This window comes from Pygoscelis adeliae, unplaced genomic scaffold (genome assembly GCF_000699105.1).
Source record: "Pygoscelis adeliae isolate BGI_AS28 unplaced genomic scaffold, ASM69910v1 Scaffold16, whole genome shotgun sequence".
In the NCBI taxonomy this organism is placed as follows: domain Eukaryota; kingdom Metazoa; phylum Chordata; class Aves; order Sphenisciformes; family Spheniscidae; genus Pygoscelis; species Pygoscelis adeliae.
The window spans coordinates 5530805-5550819 of record NW_008825162.1 but is presented as its reverse complement, the minus strand read 5'-3'; the positions used below and the strand labels follow the sequence as shown (position 1 = coordinate 5550819).

The 20015-nt window shown below is 34.8% G+C and overlaps 1 protein-coding gene across 4 annotated transcripts in view; it reads right to left on the bottom strand.

The window, feature by feature from the left end:
* KCNMA1 (potassium large conductance calcium-activated channel, subfamily M, alpha member 1) overlaps nt 1-20015 on the bottom strand; it is a 513257-nt gene that overhangs the window by 155010 nt on the left and 338232 nt on the right. For all 4 annotated transcript variants that reach the window (XM_009328726.1, XM_009328723.1, XM_009328725.1 and 1 more), the window contains exons 7-10: nt 19289-19364; nt 17377-17547; nt 15614-15705; nt 1656-1766 (exon numbers count right to left, since the gene is read on the bottom strand). In XM_009328726.1, the coding sequence (XP_009327001.1) occupies nt 1656-1766; nt 15614-15705; nt 17377-17547; nt 19289-19364 (450 nt within the window). The remainder of the gene's footprint in view (nt 1-1655; nt 1767-15613; nt 15706-17376; nt 17548-19288; nt 19365-20015) is intronic.

The window sequence follows — 20015 nt, the reverse complement described above, 5'->3', positions numbered from 1 at the left end:
CGTGAATCCAGAGGAATTGGTGCACCCATTTGAAAACATGCTCAGACGGCATCCTCCACAGAAATCGTCTAGTGAAACAATCATCCTCTGCATGTCCCCACCATTCTCAAAACAGCCGACTGCATCGGATAAGAGAGCTCAATGCAAAATCGCTAAAAGCCAGAAAAGGAACCCTATAGGGACCCTGTGGCCTGTATGAGCTACAATTAAAACAAACGTAATTATGCTGTGACTTTCCGTCTCATTTCTCTTTGCCATAAACAGAAAAAATTAAATGGATCACAACCTATTACATAATGTGGCACCAACCTTGTAAATACCTTTTCTGATACCACTCATTCAAACAGAAGGGATTTAATAGCTACATAGTAAGCGCATGAGATCTTTGTCAGGCCGGATGCTAAATTTAATAAGAAAATAAAACAGATACAGGCAAACATTTGTCTGTGAAGGTACAGAAGAAAGCAGGCATGAACAAGTAGCCAGGTGCTAATCTCCCTTCATGTGCACATGCAGTTTCCCGATCCTATCACCATGCATTTCCACTGTGGAAATCTGGCGCTCTGCTTTGCTCTGACAGTCAATTCTTGTTATTACTTGGAGAGGGGAAACAAGCAAACAATGTAGTTACTTGACGATATCATCTTTAGTTTGATAGGACTCAATTTGAAAGGACTAGATAAAAAAATTGTGCAAGTGCTGCTGATTCTTAGTTTTTCAGCTTCCTTTGAATCATCATAAACGATTCTTTAACTTTTTAATCGCTTTGACAAGAAGAAAAGTGCAGAACTTGCTGCTAAATGCAAAAACATTACTCATTCATAACTTGCAACACTTCTAAACAGATGCCATTCCAGAGCAGAAAAGACCTTTCACGCTGTCTCTCCCTCTCTAGCACATGGCTATTTCTAGCAGCTTCTCCCATAGGCACGCCCATTTGATGTTTTATTACATGTCATGCAGAGCCTGCAATAAACAGCAACCACCCTAAGACACCTTTCCAAATCCCACATCAGAAAAATGCAAGAGACCATGTGTGTGTAGGTATGTATATATGGGTAAAAGAGCAGCACTAATTATTGCCGTGACAAGAATTTCTTTTCTATCTTCACTATATCTGTAACGTAATGTATCTCATTCATATTAAAACTACATCTGCACCTACATTTTTCTTTTTATAAATAGTGTGCAATATGAAATAAGCTTTTTTTACTAATGAAATCAGCGGTGAAAATGTGTTCTCAGATAGCATAAGTTCTTATGACATACAGTATTTTTCACTAATTTTACTGATTTTACCGGTTTTGGTAGTTTCACTAGAAATATTTGCCACTAAAGAAAATTCTCACATCTATTTATTAGTATTTCAACATTTTTTATTTCATAATTCCATTGTGTTAAGCTATCTACCTCACAATTGACGTGATTGGGTCCGAAGTCTGTCTGCTTGAAACACCTACACCTAGCAATGGGTTATAAAACAATTGCAGAAAACAACCCTCCTTTCAAAATACATTGTTAACAAAAGTAATTGCAAACATTAATTTTATGGTTATTTGGAGCTTGAAAGATCCTCTCTCTTCCCAAAAAAGATACGGCTTATTTTAATGAGTTTTAGTAACAGATGATAAGACTAATCTTGAAAGGCTACTCACTTATGCAGAAAGACGATTTCTACGTTGACATCATCCCTATCCTTGTGCAGGAAGTCCTTCAGGAAGTTGGACACACTTTCAAGTGTTATGTGACCACAGACAACTATGTGCCTGTTACAGAAAAATCAGAGTTAATCTTGCAAAGAAGATAAAACAAGCAAGCAAGAAAGCAAAGAAGGATATTGTAACTTATTGGCCAAAAAAGAGTATTAGTCTCTTCTTGATGTTTCTCTAGATCCTATTCCTTGAAGTCAGAGAAGGAAAACATCAGTTCCAAAAGGTGCTTTGCAATTGCAAATACATATACAATCTCACTTGCAACGACTGCTATTAACAAACCATTTGGTCAAGTTGTATTACACATTTAACAATAGGTGACATTGTTTATATATATGCTTATACACTGTATTAACCAGGACCTTTCAAAGTCATATTTCTTTATTTTACACATCTTTCTCCACATCTTCATCTCCTCTACTGCGATTTACTGTTGAAACTTTTGGTTTATGACATAAGGAGACAGTGAATCTCCCTAAAATGATTCGATATTTTTCCATGGTTGAAAGCAGACACTTATGCCAATGCAGGCAGTGCAAAGCTTGCCAATTATAGGCCATAAGCAGTAAAAAAAAAAATCTTTTTCCTACCAAAACTCTGACAAGGAGAGTACTTTACAATAAGAAATCATTATTTATTGCAGCACTGCAATAGATTGCTTAGAAAATCAAAGTTTGCACTACTGGGATGTCACAAAGGTTTCTACTGCTCCATGTTTCCATTAATAGATGTATCTGACCATGTAAGATGGAAGCACAATGTATGCCTACATACACATTCTTGAATTCTACATCTTAAATCCTGAGAGGCTGAAGGAAAGGCCTAGGAAATTGCACTCTTCCTGACTTAAGGGATCTTTGCTCCTTTCTTATTGTAAAGCAAAGTCCAAAAATCTGTGATTAGAATATCCTACATTGTCTCACAATTTCTTTTGTGGAATAAACTCAACCCCAGCTTCCATTACTGTCATGGGTTTAAGACAGATGGTGATTTTTAATATGCCTGTTGCTAACGCTTCCAATTACCATGTTGCTCACAGTCAGGACGGGGTGGTATAGATACAATTCCTGAACTAACAGAAAGTCAGCTTCCTCACAGTCATATAGCCAACGCCCGAATGCTACAAACACACAATTTCACGCTCATTTGGCACTTGAGCTGCCAAATGTGAAGCAAAGTAATTCCAAGGGTAAGAAGCAGACCATCCAAGTCTCACCTACTTCATAATTGTTCTGTGGAAAACTCAGTAATGCAGAAACCCCATTGGCTGGAAACAACAAATAATAGGTGGCAGCAATGATTATATATGTAATGGGCTATAATAGGAGTCTGTTCTTGCTTCATAATTTGATGCTTGATGAAATGTGTGTGAAAATTGCATAGAACTCATTGGAAAAGGGATAATTATGCAGAACAAAGAACAAATCAGGAATATGCATCACGCAGTGAATAATATCGCTATCGTGTACTGTTACTTTTGCAGTGGTTCAGATGGTCACCAGAAAAGCAAAACACAATAACCTATTATACCAGTTCAGCACACCTTATGATATTGTTCTACTATTACCACTTTTATAAATAGCGTAGCACAGAGTTTTAAAGCTTTATTTAGCAATATGATAAACTCAAACACTCCTTTTGCATGAGTTCTTAGTGACATCATCAGGACTCAGATGTAATTTTAGAAATACAGCAGTCAAAAACTTCAATGGTTTCATTCTTTTTAACAGGCAAGAAATATATGATTATGTGAGACTCTGATCATACTGTTTTGTATTTAACATAGGACCCAGTACTGTGAACTTTTATTGCCAAACTAGCTATCCAGAGTGTCTGCTTTGCCTTCAGTAAGATTTTGCTCCATTTTAACCTAAGTTTTTGGTGCAGTAGTTGTACAGAGCACTGAGTTCTCAGACTGTAAACACTTAAAAACACAAAAATCCCCAAGTTAAAGCTTTCCTGTTTTATGAGGTGCTAAGCACAGTATCAGAAAACAAGACATAAAATATATTAGCTCATCCTTTTTTGGTGCAAGGTGTCCTCAAGAGGTTTCCTCTGCGATCTTTGCAGCTTGGCAGAGTTTGCAGCAGCCTCTGTACCGGATAAAACCATGCCTATATCCCCCCCTTCAGAAGCACTCTTCCTCAGTTTCCCTAGTGGTCAGTTGCCTGAGCTGCCAGCGCTGTGTGTGCATGTGTTATCGCACTCACAGTTAGGTCAGGATAATAACCTTCAACACAGAAGGGTAAAATAGGATTCGAAGCACTAAGATTCACTCCCCACCAAATGGATGAATCTCCATCCAATATACCCATGTAAATGGAAAACCTCAAGAAAGTTCAGATTTGGAAGAGATATTTAAAACCCGAGTTGTCTACTGGATCTAAATTCTGAACAGACTGTGTTTCATACACTACATTACCCTAACATATTGGGAAGTTCTAGCTGTCTAGTGGTATACAGCACTTTTCCCGAGTGTAAACCTATCTAGCATCAAAAACCACAAAGGCCCAAGAAAATTATAAATAGCAGCTAAAAATATTCATTTGTTTTCCTTGTACTGCCTGTACACATCTTCTAAGATGACTAATTTTAAACTATGGGTATTATTTTTTTCAAATGTTTCCATCTATTACTAATTAAGAAATTGAACTTCCCATTTGCATAGTTGATGCATTATTTTTAATAATAGAAATAATTTCTTCTTGTAGGCAACTGCTTTGTACAGATCCTGTGCTATTAGCTTTAGTAGGGTCTCTTCCTGAATTCTCTTGTGCTACACTGCATTCCTGGGCAGAAAATTTACTTCCTTCCTGGGAGATTTCACTTCATATGGGTTCTTCTCTGTCATTAATTAGAGTCCACATTTTAAAAATATGGGTAAACTGAAGAGAAGAACTACAAGCCAGATAGAGCGTGCAACCCAAACTACTCTATCGCAGAAGAAATTTTCATAGGATGATAAGATTACAAGATAATTCAGGTTGGAAAAGACCTCCAGAGGTTATCTACTCCAAAAACCTCCCGCTAAAAGCGGATGCATTTGGTACGGTAATTCAATCCTGTTATGATTCTCATTCAGTAGGGTTCCATAGCAATCTGCTCCAGTGAAAATAAAACATTTGGCTGTCAAATACTCTTGCATTTCAGCATCAGGACTGATTCTTTTGGAAGTGTCAGAAGGCATCTGCACCATAGTTTCATTTTAGCACTCTGATTTGGGGCTGGACATGATCTATTCTTCTCTTCTTTGCTGTTCTTATATAGTGCAGGACAGCGTCCTGAGCAGTGATTGCAACAAAAACTCCTGGTTTTCAAACAATATTTTCTGATGAGATACTTGCATTAATTTTTCGTCAAAACTCCCACCAAAAAACCTCCTTTTAACATAAATTATATTTTTGCTTAGAAGAAATCGAAAACAGATTTCCTACTTGCCCAGAGAGAGTTATTAGGTACATTATTTAAGAAAACTTGGAGAGCTTATATTGTTCCAATCTGTCCTGCATATGATTTGAAGATTTATAACTTCCTCTGTTTCTTCCAATAACCATTCCCTTCCCATGTACCACCCATTTTTTTTCCACGCACAGAGAGTTTAAGTAAAGCCAACGTACTGGATATCTTTTGCTTTCAGCTAGAGTTGGTTGGTAGGAAAATATTGTAGTAATAATTTTTGGTCAACAGAAATGTCTAACCTCTGCATTATGCTTTTGTTTATGAAAAACCTCAAAAGTAATACATATTCAGCTAAATTATTATGATTTCTGGTTTTTTTTTCATTCTTTAAAAGCAAATTTTAGAAATTCCCTTACAATACTGAAAACCACGATTCAGGAATTTAGACATTTTTGTTGCTGATAAATATTCAGGAGGACTAAGGTTTCTGTTAAGTAATAGTTCTCATTGGTATCATGTATCAGAGGTGAAACTGGTTTAATATACCAATGGGAATCCATATTACACGATTGTGATGCTGAAAAAAGACTCTTTTACAGAGAATCAAAAGCTTATCAGGAGCCATATTCTATCAACCAATAAAGCCAGACTAATCCCTTCTCTCCCATATGTACTTATCATTCTCAAAATTAATTACAGTGACCAAATATGAAAAATTAGTACAGTTCTACACAGCTGATTTCAACTGTGATTCTACACAGTTGAAATTCTCTACAGTATATAATTTTTTTCCACTCAAGTATTGACACAATGATGCATTTGCTAAAAATACACTAGCTTCTTATAAAGTAAACAAAGATGGTGATAAAAGGTCCAAAGCTACCACAGATACAAACAGTTTCAGGAAGAAAAAAATTAAATAAGCAAAAGCTAAAACATCTAGAATTCTGACATGAGATAATTGAAAACATACTCTTAATCCATGTAAATAGCACTGTAAATGAAAACAGATCCACTGTGAATAGGATTCTTCAAAAAGGATCTCTGCATGGTTCTCCCTTCAGAGGACACAATACGAAAGGCAAATCTTTTGCCTATTTATTTTGAAAGAAATTATATCCATTTTATTGGAACAAGTATAAAGAACTTGAAAAAACTCACTCTAACTAGTCTGTCATAATAAATCAAAGATAATAAATACAAAATTCTATTCAGCATTCAGCTGAATACATGGTGTTCTCTTGTCAAGTAACTAAATGAAGTGTGGTGCATATTGATCTAGATGTCTCTATAAAATTCTAATATTTATATCAAACACATATGCTCAAATCTCTTTACAGTCTTTTTGCTTAGCGTTCTGATCATGCCTTCATCTATCGACCACCTAAATTCTTTCTTTGTATACCAGTAGCAGGCTGCTATGGTTGAAGTAAACAGGTTCTCATGAAGTCTAACTGGTTTTCCTCAACAAAGGATGGGTCTCAGACATTTGTTCTCATTAAGAAAAGTCAATAAATGTCAACAGAGACTGTACATATGGTCTTCTTGTTTATCTATTAGTGGTATGCATTCTTTATATGTATCAGTTTGCAATACATTTCAAGCTGCTTGTGTTTTTTATGATTTACCTAACATTACTCAAGATTCTATTAATTCAGTTCAAGTGCTTATGCGTCTGTCTCTTACTCGGTTAAACACATGCCTTATTTTAATATAAACTCCCCTCTCCGATTAATACAGATAGAGTAATAGGTGCCGTACAGTCACGATTTCATGCTTTTTTTTCACAGAAGACTTGAACCCAAGGATGGTCCTCTAAGAACCACTTATTTAGCCAATGTGTATAGTGAGCCAGAACAATATGTTATAATATTTTAACCATTAAAAAAACTTGCCTATGTATTGCATATATGACAAAAGCAAAGACTGAGAACAACTCATCTAGAACGGACACTTCTGGACCAAAAAAAGACACACCAGGTTGGTTTTTAAAAAATAACTGTTACTCCCAAAAAAAAGTGTTACTCCCAAACTTGCCTTTTCGCATTAGTCATTCACATCTGTGAAGACAGAGCATAAGATACTCTGAAATCAAGACCTGATATTTTTTTAAAAATTCAACTATGAACTATTTTCTCACTATGATTCTCAAATGAGGCTCTAGAAATTTTCTAGTACAAAGGAGACAAGTCAGAAACAGTCAAGGATACAGCTAATTGTCTGTCAAGCGTGTAACATCCCAGCAACTTTATTTTAACATTTGTTCTCCTTCAACTGTTTGTTAGAAAGTGGATTCTCATTATGATCTTTACTCCTGAAGGATTAAAAATTTCAAAAGCGTTGAAGTTACTGAGAAGCCAAAAGCACCGACTTTCAAATATGTATCAAAATTAAATGTATAAAGGAACACGACTACACTGGGACTGGAGATGTGATGGCGGTATGTGAGAACATGTCTGAGGTACCTTTAATTTCTGTAAACTGGACCTGATAGCTTCAGCTGCCAACTATTTAGGAACCAGAGTGAACTTGTGCAGCCTGTACTGAAGCTGCTGTGATTAATTCTGACAGAAACTATCTGTGCTTTCCAACAGGTTCCATGCTCTTTGGAATCTCTCTTGTATTGTGAGTAAAGAAAAAGGAATTAGTTAATACCAGAAAACACTCAGAGCTACACTCAGTATATGGTATACAGTACAGATCAGTGAAACAGCACTGGATCATACATCAGACTAACATAAATGGGAAATCATTAATGTCAGGCATTTGAAAGTTACCTCTGATGCAGATATTAATTTACTCTGTGACCAATATAAGTATGTAAAATTAAGAATCAAGAAGGAATCATTTCAAATCCTCTTAAACATCAAATTGGTAATGTGTGACAAACACACAGTCACACACAAGACCCTAATCAGTTGTGAATTATTGCAGCTATGAAACTATATAAAGTGCACTTATACAAATCCAGGTTTCAGTCTTGCTCAGTGAATATCGGTGGTGTGTCACTGGCAACCTTTAAATATTAGAAACTGTTTCTGAAGTGCACAGAATTCACTTACACAGGTCCTCAAATATTTTGTGCCCACCTAAGTGAGATTTCTACTAGAGAACAGGCTGACAGAGTGCATTTCAGATACTTTAATCCTGGATAAATAGCATACTCTTTAGTTTAAACTGCATATTAGAGCTTGCATATAAGTCTGTTTGCAATAGCATGCTATCATAAGTGATTCACTGTGAGCTGCTTTGTTTATTTCAACTTCCTTGCTCAGTTACAGCTAAATGAGTTTATCTTACATTTTTATGATCTAAGGAATTGCGCAATGCTTGTCTATAAAGCAAGTTAAGAAATAAAAGTTACTATTCTTTGCTTGATGCATACCTCTGAAACTGCAATAATAAGAAGCAAGCACAGTGATTTGTTTCTTCCAGGGTCTGGATTAGTTAAGAAGCTTCCACTGTAGATTTAAGTAAAGGATGAATATTCATCCTTTCATTCAGTCTTGATGGTAATATTATCTAGAGTATTTCTGCTTTCACAGAAAATACCACAACATTTAGACACAACACAGCTATATCACCATATGAAATAAGTGAATAAGTTAGTATGAACAGAAGTAAAAACTGTTAAATGCTATGGTATGCACAAGGAGTCCACATTAGAAAACTTACAGTAAAACACAGGAGTAAGCCACATCTCCAGCATTAACATCTCAGTTGCAAACAGACCTTAATCTACTGTTCTAATCCTTCCAAACCCTGGGCTTCCTTCTTGTACTATTTTGTGGTGCAAATATCACACACGCAAGAAACTCTGTTATTACTTTTGAAATCAATTGAATTTATTTTCCCTTAAATAAACTGCTTTCTATGTTCCCACCATTACTCATTTTCAAATTGCCTTATGCATTTTTTAAATGCTCAATGAGTCAAAAAATAACTAAATCCTTTGTAAGCAATGCAGGAGTTAGCAAAGGCTTTAAGATTTTTGAGCGTGATTTCATTCACAACCACAGCCAATGCATTTCTTCCCATAGAAATCAGCCCAAAATGTCATGACTGATTTTCTGCAACAGAACCTGAGTGAAAACAAAGAGTCATAATTCACTAAAACTTGCTGATCAATTTACCACTTCTGCCATCTCACATTGCACTCTGTGGAACGTCCACACCTAAAGCCATGGCCTGCATATTTTGTAGAATACGGTAGATCAGCAGATTTATAAACCAGATTAAGTCTTCCTTGGGTCAAAATTTGGACAGCAACAACTGCTATTTTGATGCCAAACCCAAAAGGTTTTTTTAAGTTTAGGCAGAGAGAAGGAAAAGTTGAATTTTTTACAGTTTGAACTAGAAATATAAAATTAGTGCTGTTATTGTAGGAATGGAACGTGATTTGAGACCTAGAATACGCATTTCTTTAAGTCATAACATTGTTATATGTCACTTCCCACATTTCCTTTCTTGCTTCCATAAGAATGGATATAGTTTAATAAGCACGCAAAATTGAAAAAAAAAAGAAGTTTGTCCTATTAGTTCTATCTGTCAGTCTGTTTAACACTCATCAGATTTTCTTTATCACTAAGTGAGACTTCATTTGAAACAGTGGGGTTAGAAGAATGGCTAGCAGATGGGAAATAGAGACACCCCTGGGGATCATAATGCAATCCGTGTCACATTCTCTTATTACATTCTCATCCCACTGGAAAATAATATCTTACATATTGTATCAAATTATTTAATATAATAATCTAATGTCACTTTCTTTGGAGCTATGCCTCTCATTACTGTAGCAAATGGACCTTCGCCAAAGTATTTGGATAAGCCTTAAATTTTTTTTTCTAATATTTAATCAAATTCAAATGTCTAATGAGTCCAAGATGGCCTGTCAACTTAAATTATCTGTTTGTCTTTCTGTTTACCATATCTATCTGTCTACAGTTTTTATTTTTCTTTGTGAAGTTTAGTTATTGAATCCCATGTTTCCTTCTGGAAGGAATCTCTAACAGATGATTCTTCCCGTTGATATGTTGATGATTTGCTAATTTATGGCTTGTAAATTTAAGAAATCTGAAGAAATCTCTGGGAAGCACAGCAGATCATGAGAGAAGAGAAACAAGAGGTTTTAATAGCTTATACAGTAAAGAACTGTGATTTCATTAAAATACAATTTTTAATCTTATATAGTAACTACAGTAATGCCTCTGGATCAATTTTTTTAAATCTTTTGAAAATTTAACGAAGTTTAGCATAAATATTTACTATTGGGACAAGATAAGCTGTTTATATATACACATACATGTATATAAATAATTATAATTCCTCTCTCTGCCAATATCTATTCATGTCAAGCTGTGTTCTGCTTGCTGCCCTCATAAAGAGTTTCCATTGTATTTGACAGCAGTTTCGCATGAAAAAGGCAAAAAGAATTTAGTCCACGGAATTAAAAGTCAATAATTCAATGTAGAGGAAAGACTGAAAAAAAATCATTAAGTTATCCAGTCTCTCTTTCAGTCCATCAGTTTACAAATGTTCTTTCCATATGCTTTCTAGAGCTTTGTGCAGGCTGATTTACAATAAGCTAATGTCTTCAACTGGAAAATATTTCACAGAATTAAAATCCAGTCTGATCATACTGACACATGAATACAGAAATGAAACAACTGAGTACGAACAATCTTGATTCTCAAGTAAATTAGTAAATGCAGAATAAAAAGTTAATTACAAATCAGTAGAGGTAAAACAAATCTGGACCTTTAACCAAATCTCAGACCAGACCTGAGTAATATGAACGTTATAAATAATAAACGTTGATTTTTTTTTTGGCTTAAAAGAAGTAACACAGATAAACTTGTAAGTCCTATTTTGGCTAGGACTGAATGTGTAAGTTCCAAATATCACAAAAAAGAGTGTAACAGCAGAATTCTACTTATCCAAAACCAAGAATTTCTTGAAGAAAACCCCTGTCTCATAAGACTTGAGGCCTGAACTTTATAGTTAAGAGGTTAGTTGGAGCACTTCAGAAAATCATCCAAAGCCAAAGTCATCACTGCCTCTTCCAGCCTTCCAGAGGTAGGCGTGTATGAACTAACCCTGTAGGCTTATTGCTACGTTCTAAAAACAATAGTCTATCAGCTATGGTGATAGAGTGGCAGATACCTTTTCATCCTTCTATGGTACTTCATTTTAAATATATCACTTTAAAATGATGCCTTGAATACGAGCTCATGAGTTCTACAGATAGGTTACAGAAAGAGCCTAGACAGAGTAAATCAAATTGAAAGCCTTAAAAAGAAAAGAGCTAAAGGTAGACAGGGTGTACGGAACCAGCTGCTGGTCTCAAAAGTATTAAGAAAAATGACTAAAAGAAAGTATCATTAATCCTCAAGCTATATACCATTTCAGTTTGTAACTGATGAAAAAATTGTCAAACAAACAAAAAAGCATAAAACTTCCCCTGCTTATACATATAAAATTATATATTCTTTTCTAAAGTGTCATCTATAGACTTTTTATAATAAAAGGCCACATTTTTTTCCTTCTCCCCCCAACTACACGTTACATCTAGCTTTTATCTCCAGTATTTGTTTCCAGTATTTTGTCATTATAAACTACTTTATCTGTTTATCATGATACTAGTTTGTCACTGATTTACTTTATGAAATTACCTGAATATAACTTCTTTCAAGTATATGCTTTCATTAATTATTTCTTAGCGAACTAGTAAGTTTCACAATGTTTTAGTGAAATATGTCCTATACAATATTACAGATATTTTTCAGAGTGACCGACACAAGGCTTGATGACGAAGCAATTAATAAGAGTTAACCTTCATTATAAATTTGTCTACTTGGCTTTTTAAAAGCATTTCTCATCTTCAGAAAGCATAAACCTGACCCCGTTAAATCTCACAAAACCTCTGTCAGGTAGTTACTAGTCTATTAATAATAAAAATATGCCAACTGCTCTACAGAGAAAATAAGTTATGTTGTTACCTACTTCTACAGAAATCAGCAGAACGTTGGCTAATATGTAAATATTATAAATAAAACAGCTGTTTAGCAGTAAACTATAGAGCAGATCTCATTGCTTACAAATCTGAAATTCAAGACAAGGATTGTTACCTTTTCTGGTAACTTCTTAATTTTTTTTGCACTAGGTCATAATTGTGCCAAAGTCATTACCCTACTTGTCATTAAATGTGCATGTTTTGTCTCGGTCAGATTTTGTATAGATACGTTGGTATGCATTTTGGTATATATGCAACAGTGAGTACTGTTGTTTATTTAACAGGTGAAACTTGAATCGAAGACTGTAATAAAATTCCTGCTTTGTGTTCTGTGAGGCTTTGGAAGTCTCATTACAGGAATATATTACAAAGCAGAGATTATAAATTAAATTTAAAATGTAAAATTCCCCATGGACTTTTGTAACAAAACTAGTTAAATTTAACCAGCGATAATTGCATACTGCCTGCAAACTACTTCTGTTTCCAAACTCTGTAGTGAGTGTCTCATCTGAGAGAGAAGTAAGCTGCTTTGTTGTGCAAAATGATTCCTATATAGTTCATGAGTCCTTTGGGGACTTTATTGGCTGAAAAGCAAAATGAAATGTGAGATCAAACTTGCTGGTGTGTTGGTTGTTTCTCTTCTTTAGTAAGTGGAGTTTGTAGAAATAATTTTTATGCATACATTCTAGCTGCTTCGATAGTTACAACTCTATAAGCAAGGCTCTCCTTAGTAGTAAAGCGATGTAGTGCAATCCTCAAAACATACATAATGATATGTTAATTTTAACTTCCCACCCAAATGTTTAATAATCATATAGAAGCATGTTATTCCACAGACATAGTTCATGAGGCAACATGTATAAACATACATATAAATGCTACGAAACAGATTCCATATATTTATCTATTTTGGAGAATATTAAAAAGTATACACATTTGCTATTTTAAGAGCTGAAACTACATCTTTCAAAGAAATTTAGCTGCTTTCCTTTTGTACATGCATTTAATTTTATCTAGAAACTTTCTGACGTTAGGAATAGAACAACTGTAGTTTCTCATTATGTTTGCTGCCAGAATCTATGCTTGGTTGCTCAACTAAAGACCTTATATTGCTAATTACTACCACATGCCCATATCCCAAGCAAAGGAAAACTTATTGGTTCTGACAATCCATTCTCTCAACGCTGAATTCCAAATGAAAACTTAAATTTTGGCCAAACATAACATTTCATCAATCTTGTTCTACTGACTGCAAAAGCAACATCAAACAAGGGGTGCTAATGGCTTTTTACTGTGCAGTTCCCAAGCTTAGATTCTCTGATGAAAGACCCACATGAGCAAAGGACATCTTTAAACTACTTAGTAATTAATAATTGAACCAGAAAACAATGCAAAACGTAAATTGAAGTTTGTATGCTGATGACAGAGCTGAGTTTCAAACGACAAGTTATATGGGCGGTAGAGATCAGCAGAGAAAGCACTGACAATGGAGTGAGCTAAAACCAAACAGATAGCGCATATAAATAAAGACAAAAAGAAAAGGTGAAAAAATAAAATTAAGCACGCCCCAAAGCTAGCAGAAGCCTGTAATCTGGAGTTGAGCTTTTCAGGATGTGGGGTTCTGACTGAAGATCAGGTCCAAGTTTAGAGACATCTGAGCAATGCTGGGTACTAGTGACAACATAGAAAGGGGGAGACTAAAACTCTGTATGTAAAATATTTTTTAACCATATTCCCCTCTGCTATAACTCCTTCGGAGCGTCAAAAACAGAGGTGTAAGGTCTGTGTTTGGAAAAACTTCTCTCTTTGAGAAACCAAGTACAAATATGAAACTGAGTAGGCCTCTGTCACAAATAAACATTTTGGGAAATTAAGGATACTACTCCATCTCAGAAATAAATTAAGGCATTTTGTTAATCTGGATAAGTGAATTATGATGCAAGTTCCCAACATTAGTGTTTACAGTAAAAAAAAACTTTAGACATTTGAGGGTATCTCAAAAAATGAAAGTATTGACGTTTTCAATTGTGTCATGTTATTGCTTGAGTATTATTGAACGCACAATAATAATAGTATAACTAAAGAAAAAACTTTGATTTATCTACCCAGTGATGTAAAACAGTACTCTAGAATTAGCTCTGTGGGACATTTACAATCTTTATGCTCCACAGAGAGGAGAAACAACTTGATAAAACCATAATCCACGTTTATAAAATGGTGCACGGGTGATGGTTTGAAAGGAATAAAGCAAAAAATGTATCTTCTTGAAGTAAGGAGAGGGACAATTAATTAGATGTGTTGCTTGCAGCACCTTCATTATGTTATATGGAAAGGATTCTATATGACTAGTCTTTTAGGGCAAGCATGTCTCTACCAGTGAATATCACAATGATATGTAATGAAACAAAAGATGGCAACACTAAAGGTGATAACAGAGGAGAAACTACTATACTGCCAAGTACATCTAGTTCATTAAAGGCTATGTCCCAGCAGGTCTACATGCTGGGAATGCCAGAAAGAGCTGGTTTTAACTTGGTCAAGAAAACAAGCAGGCTTTCAGTAGAAATGTAATGAACTAATGTGATCCAATAAAATTTAACTTTTGCTACCAGGTAAGAATAGTATTATTTACAGGTTTGGTTTTTTCCCATACTATATTGATACTAAGGCTACTACTTGCTCTTCTTAGGATAGGTTTTATACCGTGTGTGGAAGAGAATCACTTTAAAAACGCTGGTCATAGATCCTAAAATCACGAATGCTTGCAATATTCATATGAAGTCAATAGGAGCTGCAAGAGATCTGAATCTGCTCTTTGAACAATGAGAAACAGCACTATCAGACTTCTGACAAAGTCAGTCTAATGAAATAACCCGATCATCATAAATCTCATATTTTGCACTCCAGTAAATCCCAGTTTTCTAAAGAACTGAGTTGTTTGAAAATCATGTGAATTATCATTGTCACTTAGTTAAGAGATGACCACATGATAATCTGATACCCAAAACCGTGAAGTGACAAGTCAGCCTTGTTCCAGAAGCTAACTGCATAAGCAATAGCAGCGTTTTTCACAAGATATGTCAGTGTAGTCTTAATGGTATTCAGGTTCTCTTGAAGTAGGGACAAAATGTTGTGACTTGTACCATAGCATAGCCCAGGTCTCTAATTATAGTGTGACAACTCTCCAGTGGTAACATCTGATGTCAAGGAATACAGCCTTTAAGCTGTGCGTCAGCTATTACCACCTTCAGGGGCTCTTTTGAGTCACACAACCACACCTGGTCTTTTTTGACTTACTTTCTGCCTCGGGTTGAGTTAAAAGTCCCGCCGTATTTCTTCCGATTAAGGATGAGAGCAGCAATTTCTGGCACGTAGCGAGCAAACATTGCCTACATGCATGAAACAAAAACACAAAAAAAAAAAAAAAGAAAATGGCATGCAGAGAGTGTTCTACTGCAGCAGAGGCAGCAGAGCCTCTTGGGATACTTACTTTCTTCCACTAACCGCACTATAGGAACCACCATATTTCTTGCGGTTTCCTATTAACTCTATGATTTCAGGGACGTAGCTGGCAAACATGGCCTAAGAAGAAGATAGGAGACAGAAGAAAAAGACTAAAAAGAGAGGCCAAAGAAAGGGGGATGATGAATATTTTCAGAAGATATATATCTTTAAGATCTGAAAATGCAAAAGAATTAGATCTATGAAGTTGTTTAAAAAGAAAATTTAAAAAAATGTAGAAGTTCTTATCAAACAAAATAAGAGAGCTCAATGTAAAAGTCTTGGAGAAGGTGCACACCTTATAAATTAAGAAAATGGTCAAAAGAGGAAAAATAGGCATACAAAACAAAACAAGAACAAAATAAATTCCAACTGGTATCTAATCATAAAATACAGTTATGTCTAATTCTTTCTGAAGAGGGGAGGGGAAAAAACCTATCCAAGCTCCACTGCAAAAAATAAAAACAAGTATTATCATTACTGTTACATTTCTATTTCAAAAGACAGACTTTTTTCCCCCATGATTAGGCTTCAAAAGAAGACAAAACCAAGATGGAATCAGGGGTTATTCCCTCTGTCAAGAAACAAAAAGGTCACCCCCCTGCCCCCCAAAAAAAATTTTTCCAAAAATTTATGTTTATAAAAGGATTGGAATAACACGTGATAGAAAAAAGGTTTTGAGGAGAAAATAAAAATTATTCTGCCATGTTTTGTCCAACAAACATCTTCCTTGTGGCCGGATACCTTGAAGAGCTACTGCCAGTTGACATGGTCTTTGTCTTCATATGTCAATAAACATAGACGGGAATGCATATATTTATGCTCATACATATACTCATATATATGTATCTGTATGTGTCTCATATATGGCATTCATAACATTAGTTATATACATATCACCTCTGAAAGACGTATGTATATGTGAAATCAATATATGAGAATAAAGTAACAATATACATATTTATGTATCTGCACTATATATATAGTGAGTCATCCATAAAGCACTTACCTTGCACAGTGTAAACATTAAAATAAACCTTGCTGGTTTAGAGAATAACATTGCAACAGGTCCTATAAATGACTAACATTGATAAGTAATAGAAAAGTTGACAGAAGACAATTAGTAACTTCAGTGCTATGTACATACAGGACAAAGAACACGAGAATTTGCTGATATAAAAGGATACTGGTTATGGCCATGTGATAAATTGTGAGTTAAAATTGTGCCACATGACATGAAAGGATGTTTGAAATTAAAAAGAATGTGGTTTGCCATCATCTGGATCAGGCAAGCTGCTCTTTAAGGCAGTCCAAAGCCACAGTGTTTGTTGGAATTCTGGGAAGGAACACAGAAGGGTGGGTAGGACTCTGAAACCGCAAAGTGCCTTTAAGTATCTATAGCAGCCTCAAAAAAATGCACTACAGTCAGTCACTAAAAAGTAAAGGACTAAAAATAACATTATAAGTTGAAATATTAAGGCACTTCATGTATTCACATGCATTACTCATTTAAATGGATTAGAAAAATTCTGACTCTACTAAACTGGACTAATTTAACAAGCTCTGCCAAAATATTTATCTATAGAAAAAAAGTGGGGTGTATTAAACATATTTAAAAGTTTTATAATTAATTTTAAGTCTCTAAACCAGATATTATTATATCTTTAATTACAGCATTGAGATATACAGGATCAAGTATTAATGTAGCTGGGATAATAATAATAATAATAATAATAAAAAAAGAGTTTTTACCAATCCCCCAAGGATGAAGAAGACCATGAAAAGGCGACCAAGGGTTGTTTTTGCATAAACATCTCCATAGCCAACAGTGGACATTGTAACCATCAGTAAATAAACACATTCCCAATATGTTAGCGGTTGATTATTTTGGAAATTTTCCCATGGATCCCCTGAGTTCTCCACCTAAAATGTACAACAAAACATATAATGAATTAATAGAGTTGTACCACAGATTAACTCTACTGATATATGTGTGTGTGTGCTTGTGTGTGTATATATGTATAATTTGGCATATAATATAAACTCTGGATCCTTTCCTATGATTTATTTTGAACAAATACAGAACACAACCCTGTCCCAATTATAGCATTACAGTTCTTTTGCCAATATGCATAGCCTTGCCACTCATACTATTTATGGAAAGTATCTTTTCCATTCACCACTAAGTAACATAACATTAATGCAGCTAGGTAAGTTCATTTTATAGCAATTTGTTCAGAACTTTTTCAGCGTGAACCCTACTTGTAATGCAATTATACTTCTTAATGTTTTTGTTTTAAAGCATTATGTAGCTATTAAAGGCATTAGTGACATGTTAAGTTTAGTGATACCCTATTACTTTTCCAAGAAGCCAGCTACTGTATGTGTCAAAGTTATAAATCTATCAGTAGGAAAGGAGCATGCCCTTTAAAATTTGTTCCACAGTAAAAAGTTTGAAGTTTGAGGACAGGCCTACAGTAGAATGGAGAAACTTCTACTGAAAAGCAAAAAAAAACCCCAAAACAACAACAACAACAAAACAAACCACAAAATAGGATTCCTTCCCTCCTGATGTAATTTTAAAAAGCTTTTTTTTTCCTCATTCAAAAATAGAAAAGGCTAATGTTTCTATGATAAAAATCTGCCAGAGGAGTGTAAAAATGTGGTCATCTGTGAATGAGAAGTATGTGACAAACAAAAACATCCAAAATTTCAGTCCATCTTTATAAGAGTGAAAACTAAATTACTATCTGGTATAACAAGAAGATAAACATTCTGAATTCAATCTTATATAGCTGGATACAGCTCAAGGTAATTCAAGTGAAGTCAATGATACTGCTCTGGACTAACATCAATATCATTAAATTACAATATTAGTCCAAAACCATTCCTGAATAACTTATTCCTACTAGCACCTTGAAATTTTCCTGTTTCTAAGTTCATCATAAAATGTACTTAAAGGACAAACACTTAACCATATTTAATTATTTTTACCAAACAAGTCAGTAAAAGCTCTTAGTTTAAAATATTTAAAATACACAATTGACATATACCTATCATATAGACGCATATTCACATTTATGAACTCATATGTACTTCTATACTAACTATCTTACATTTTTCAGGAATTGTTAAGTGCGGAGTAAAAATCTATTACAAAAATCTACGTTATCAGTGACTGAAAGCTACACCAAGAAATTTGAAATTTAAAAACAAAAGAGAAGGAAATAATCTCTAAAAAATTGCCACCCGGAATGTTGGCAATCCCATCACTTCTCGTGGAAATACAGAACTGCTTTCTGCTGGCACAACCGTTGATTTCCCAGGACCTCAGTGTCATTTCAGCTCTGCCAACCCCTTCCAGGAAGCACTCGGGTAGTTATTTAGGAAACATTGCCACCTACTGGTAAATTGTAATCAGTCAAGAAGTTGCATCGGTTGAGGTCTCATATTTTATTGCTGAGGTTAATGATGTATTCCTTACTATTCAGAATTAGTTTTGAGTAGGAGCCTGAAATTTGGGAAGCTGTGATGTCTTTTTTTATTGTACCCTATAGACGTGTTCAGGGATTATCCAGAGCAAGGTAATTTCAGGTAATAAAGTAGCTCAGAGAGCAGATGATCCATGAGAAAAAGTCAATGAAGTCTTTTCAAATGTACTTACCAAATGTATGAACCCAGCTGCTGTCAGCCACGTGCTGATAAATATAGAGCACAGATTCACTAGCTTGATGGAATTACTGAAAATAAACAAAACCCAACAACAAATAGGAACTTAGACTGGAATTTATCACACATTTTTAATATGTACCTGTATACAACTGCGTACTTTAGCCTGAAAGAGTCTGATGATGCTTTCTGAAGAGATGCAGGCTCCCTAAGAAACTTAATCAAAAGCCTATGCAAAATATGTATTATTTTGTCTTTGCAGAGTTCACATTTGCGTAATTTAGATAGCTTGACAGAAAAATTCCAATGCATTTGAGAGCAGAAAGACAAACGGAATCCTTAGCTACATCTGTACTCATAATGAAACAAATAGAAATAAATAATGCTTTTTCACAAATAATATGGTTGCCTCTCAGTACACTCACTTCATTTTTCATTGCTAGACACCTCAGCAATTATTTACGTGTAAATGTTCTGTTACCCTGGAATACATCCATGCAGGTCCAATGAATTAAGCTGAGCAATGCCAATTAATGTTAGCTGCTGGACACTGCATTTATACATACAACTGACTGATTTTTTTTTTAATTATTTCATTTTTCGTTAGCTTGTATGCTTCCTCTATATTCATTGTGCTTTTGACCCCAGACCTGTGGCGGCTTTAAAAATTAACAGCAAGAGGATGTTTTTGTTGCGTACTCACCACATGTTAACACTTGCAC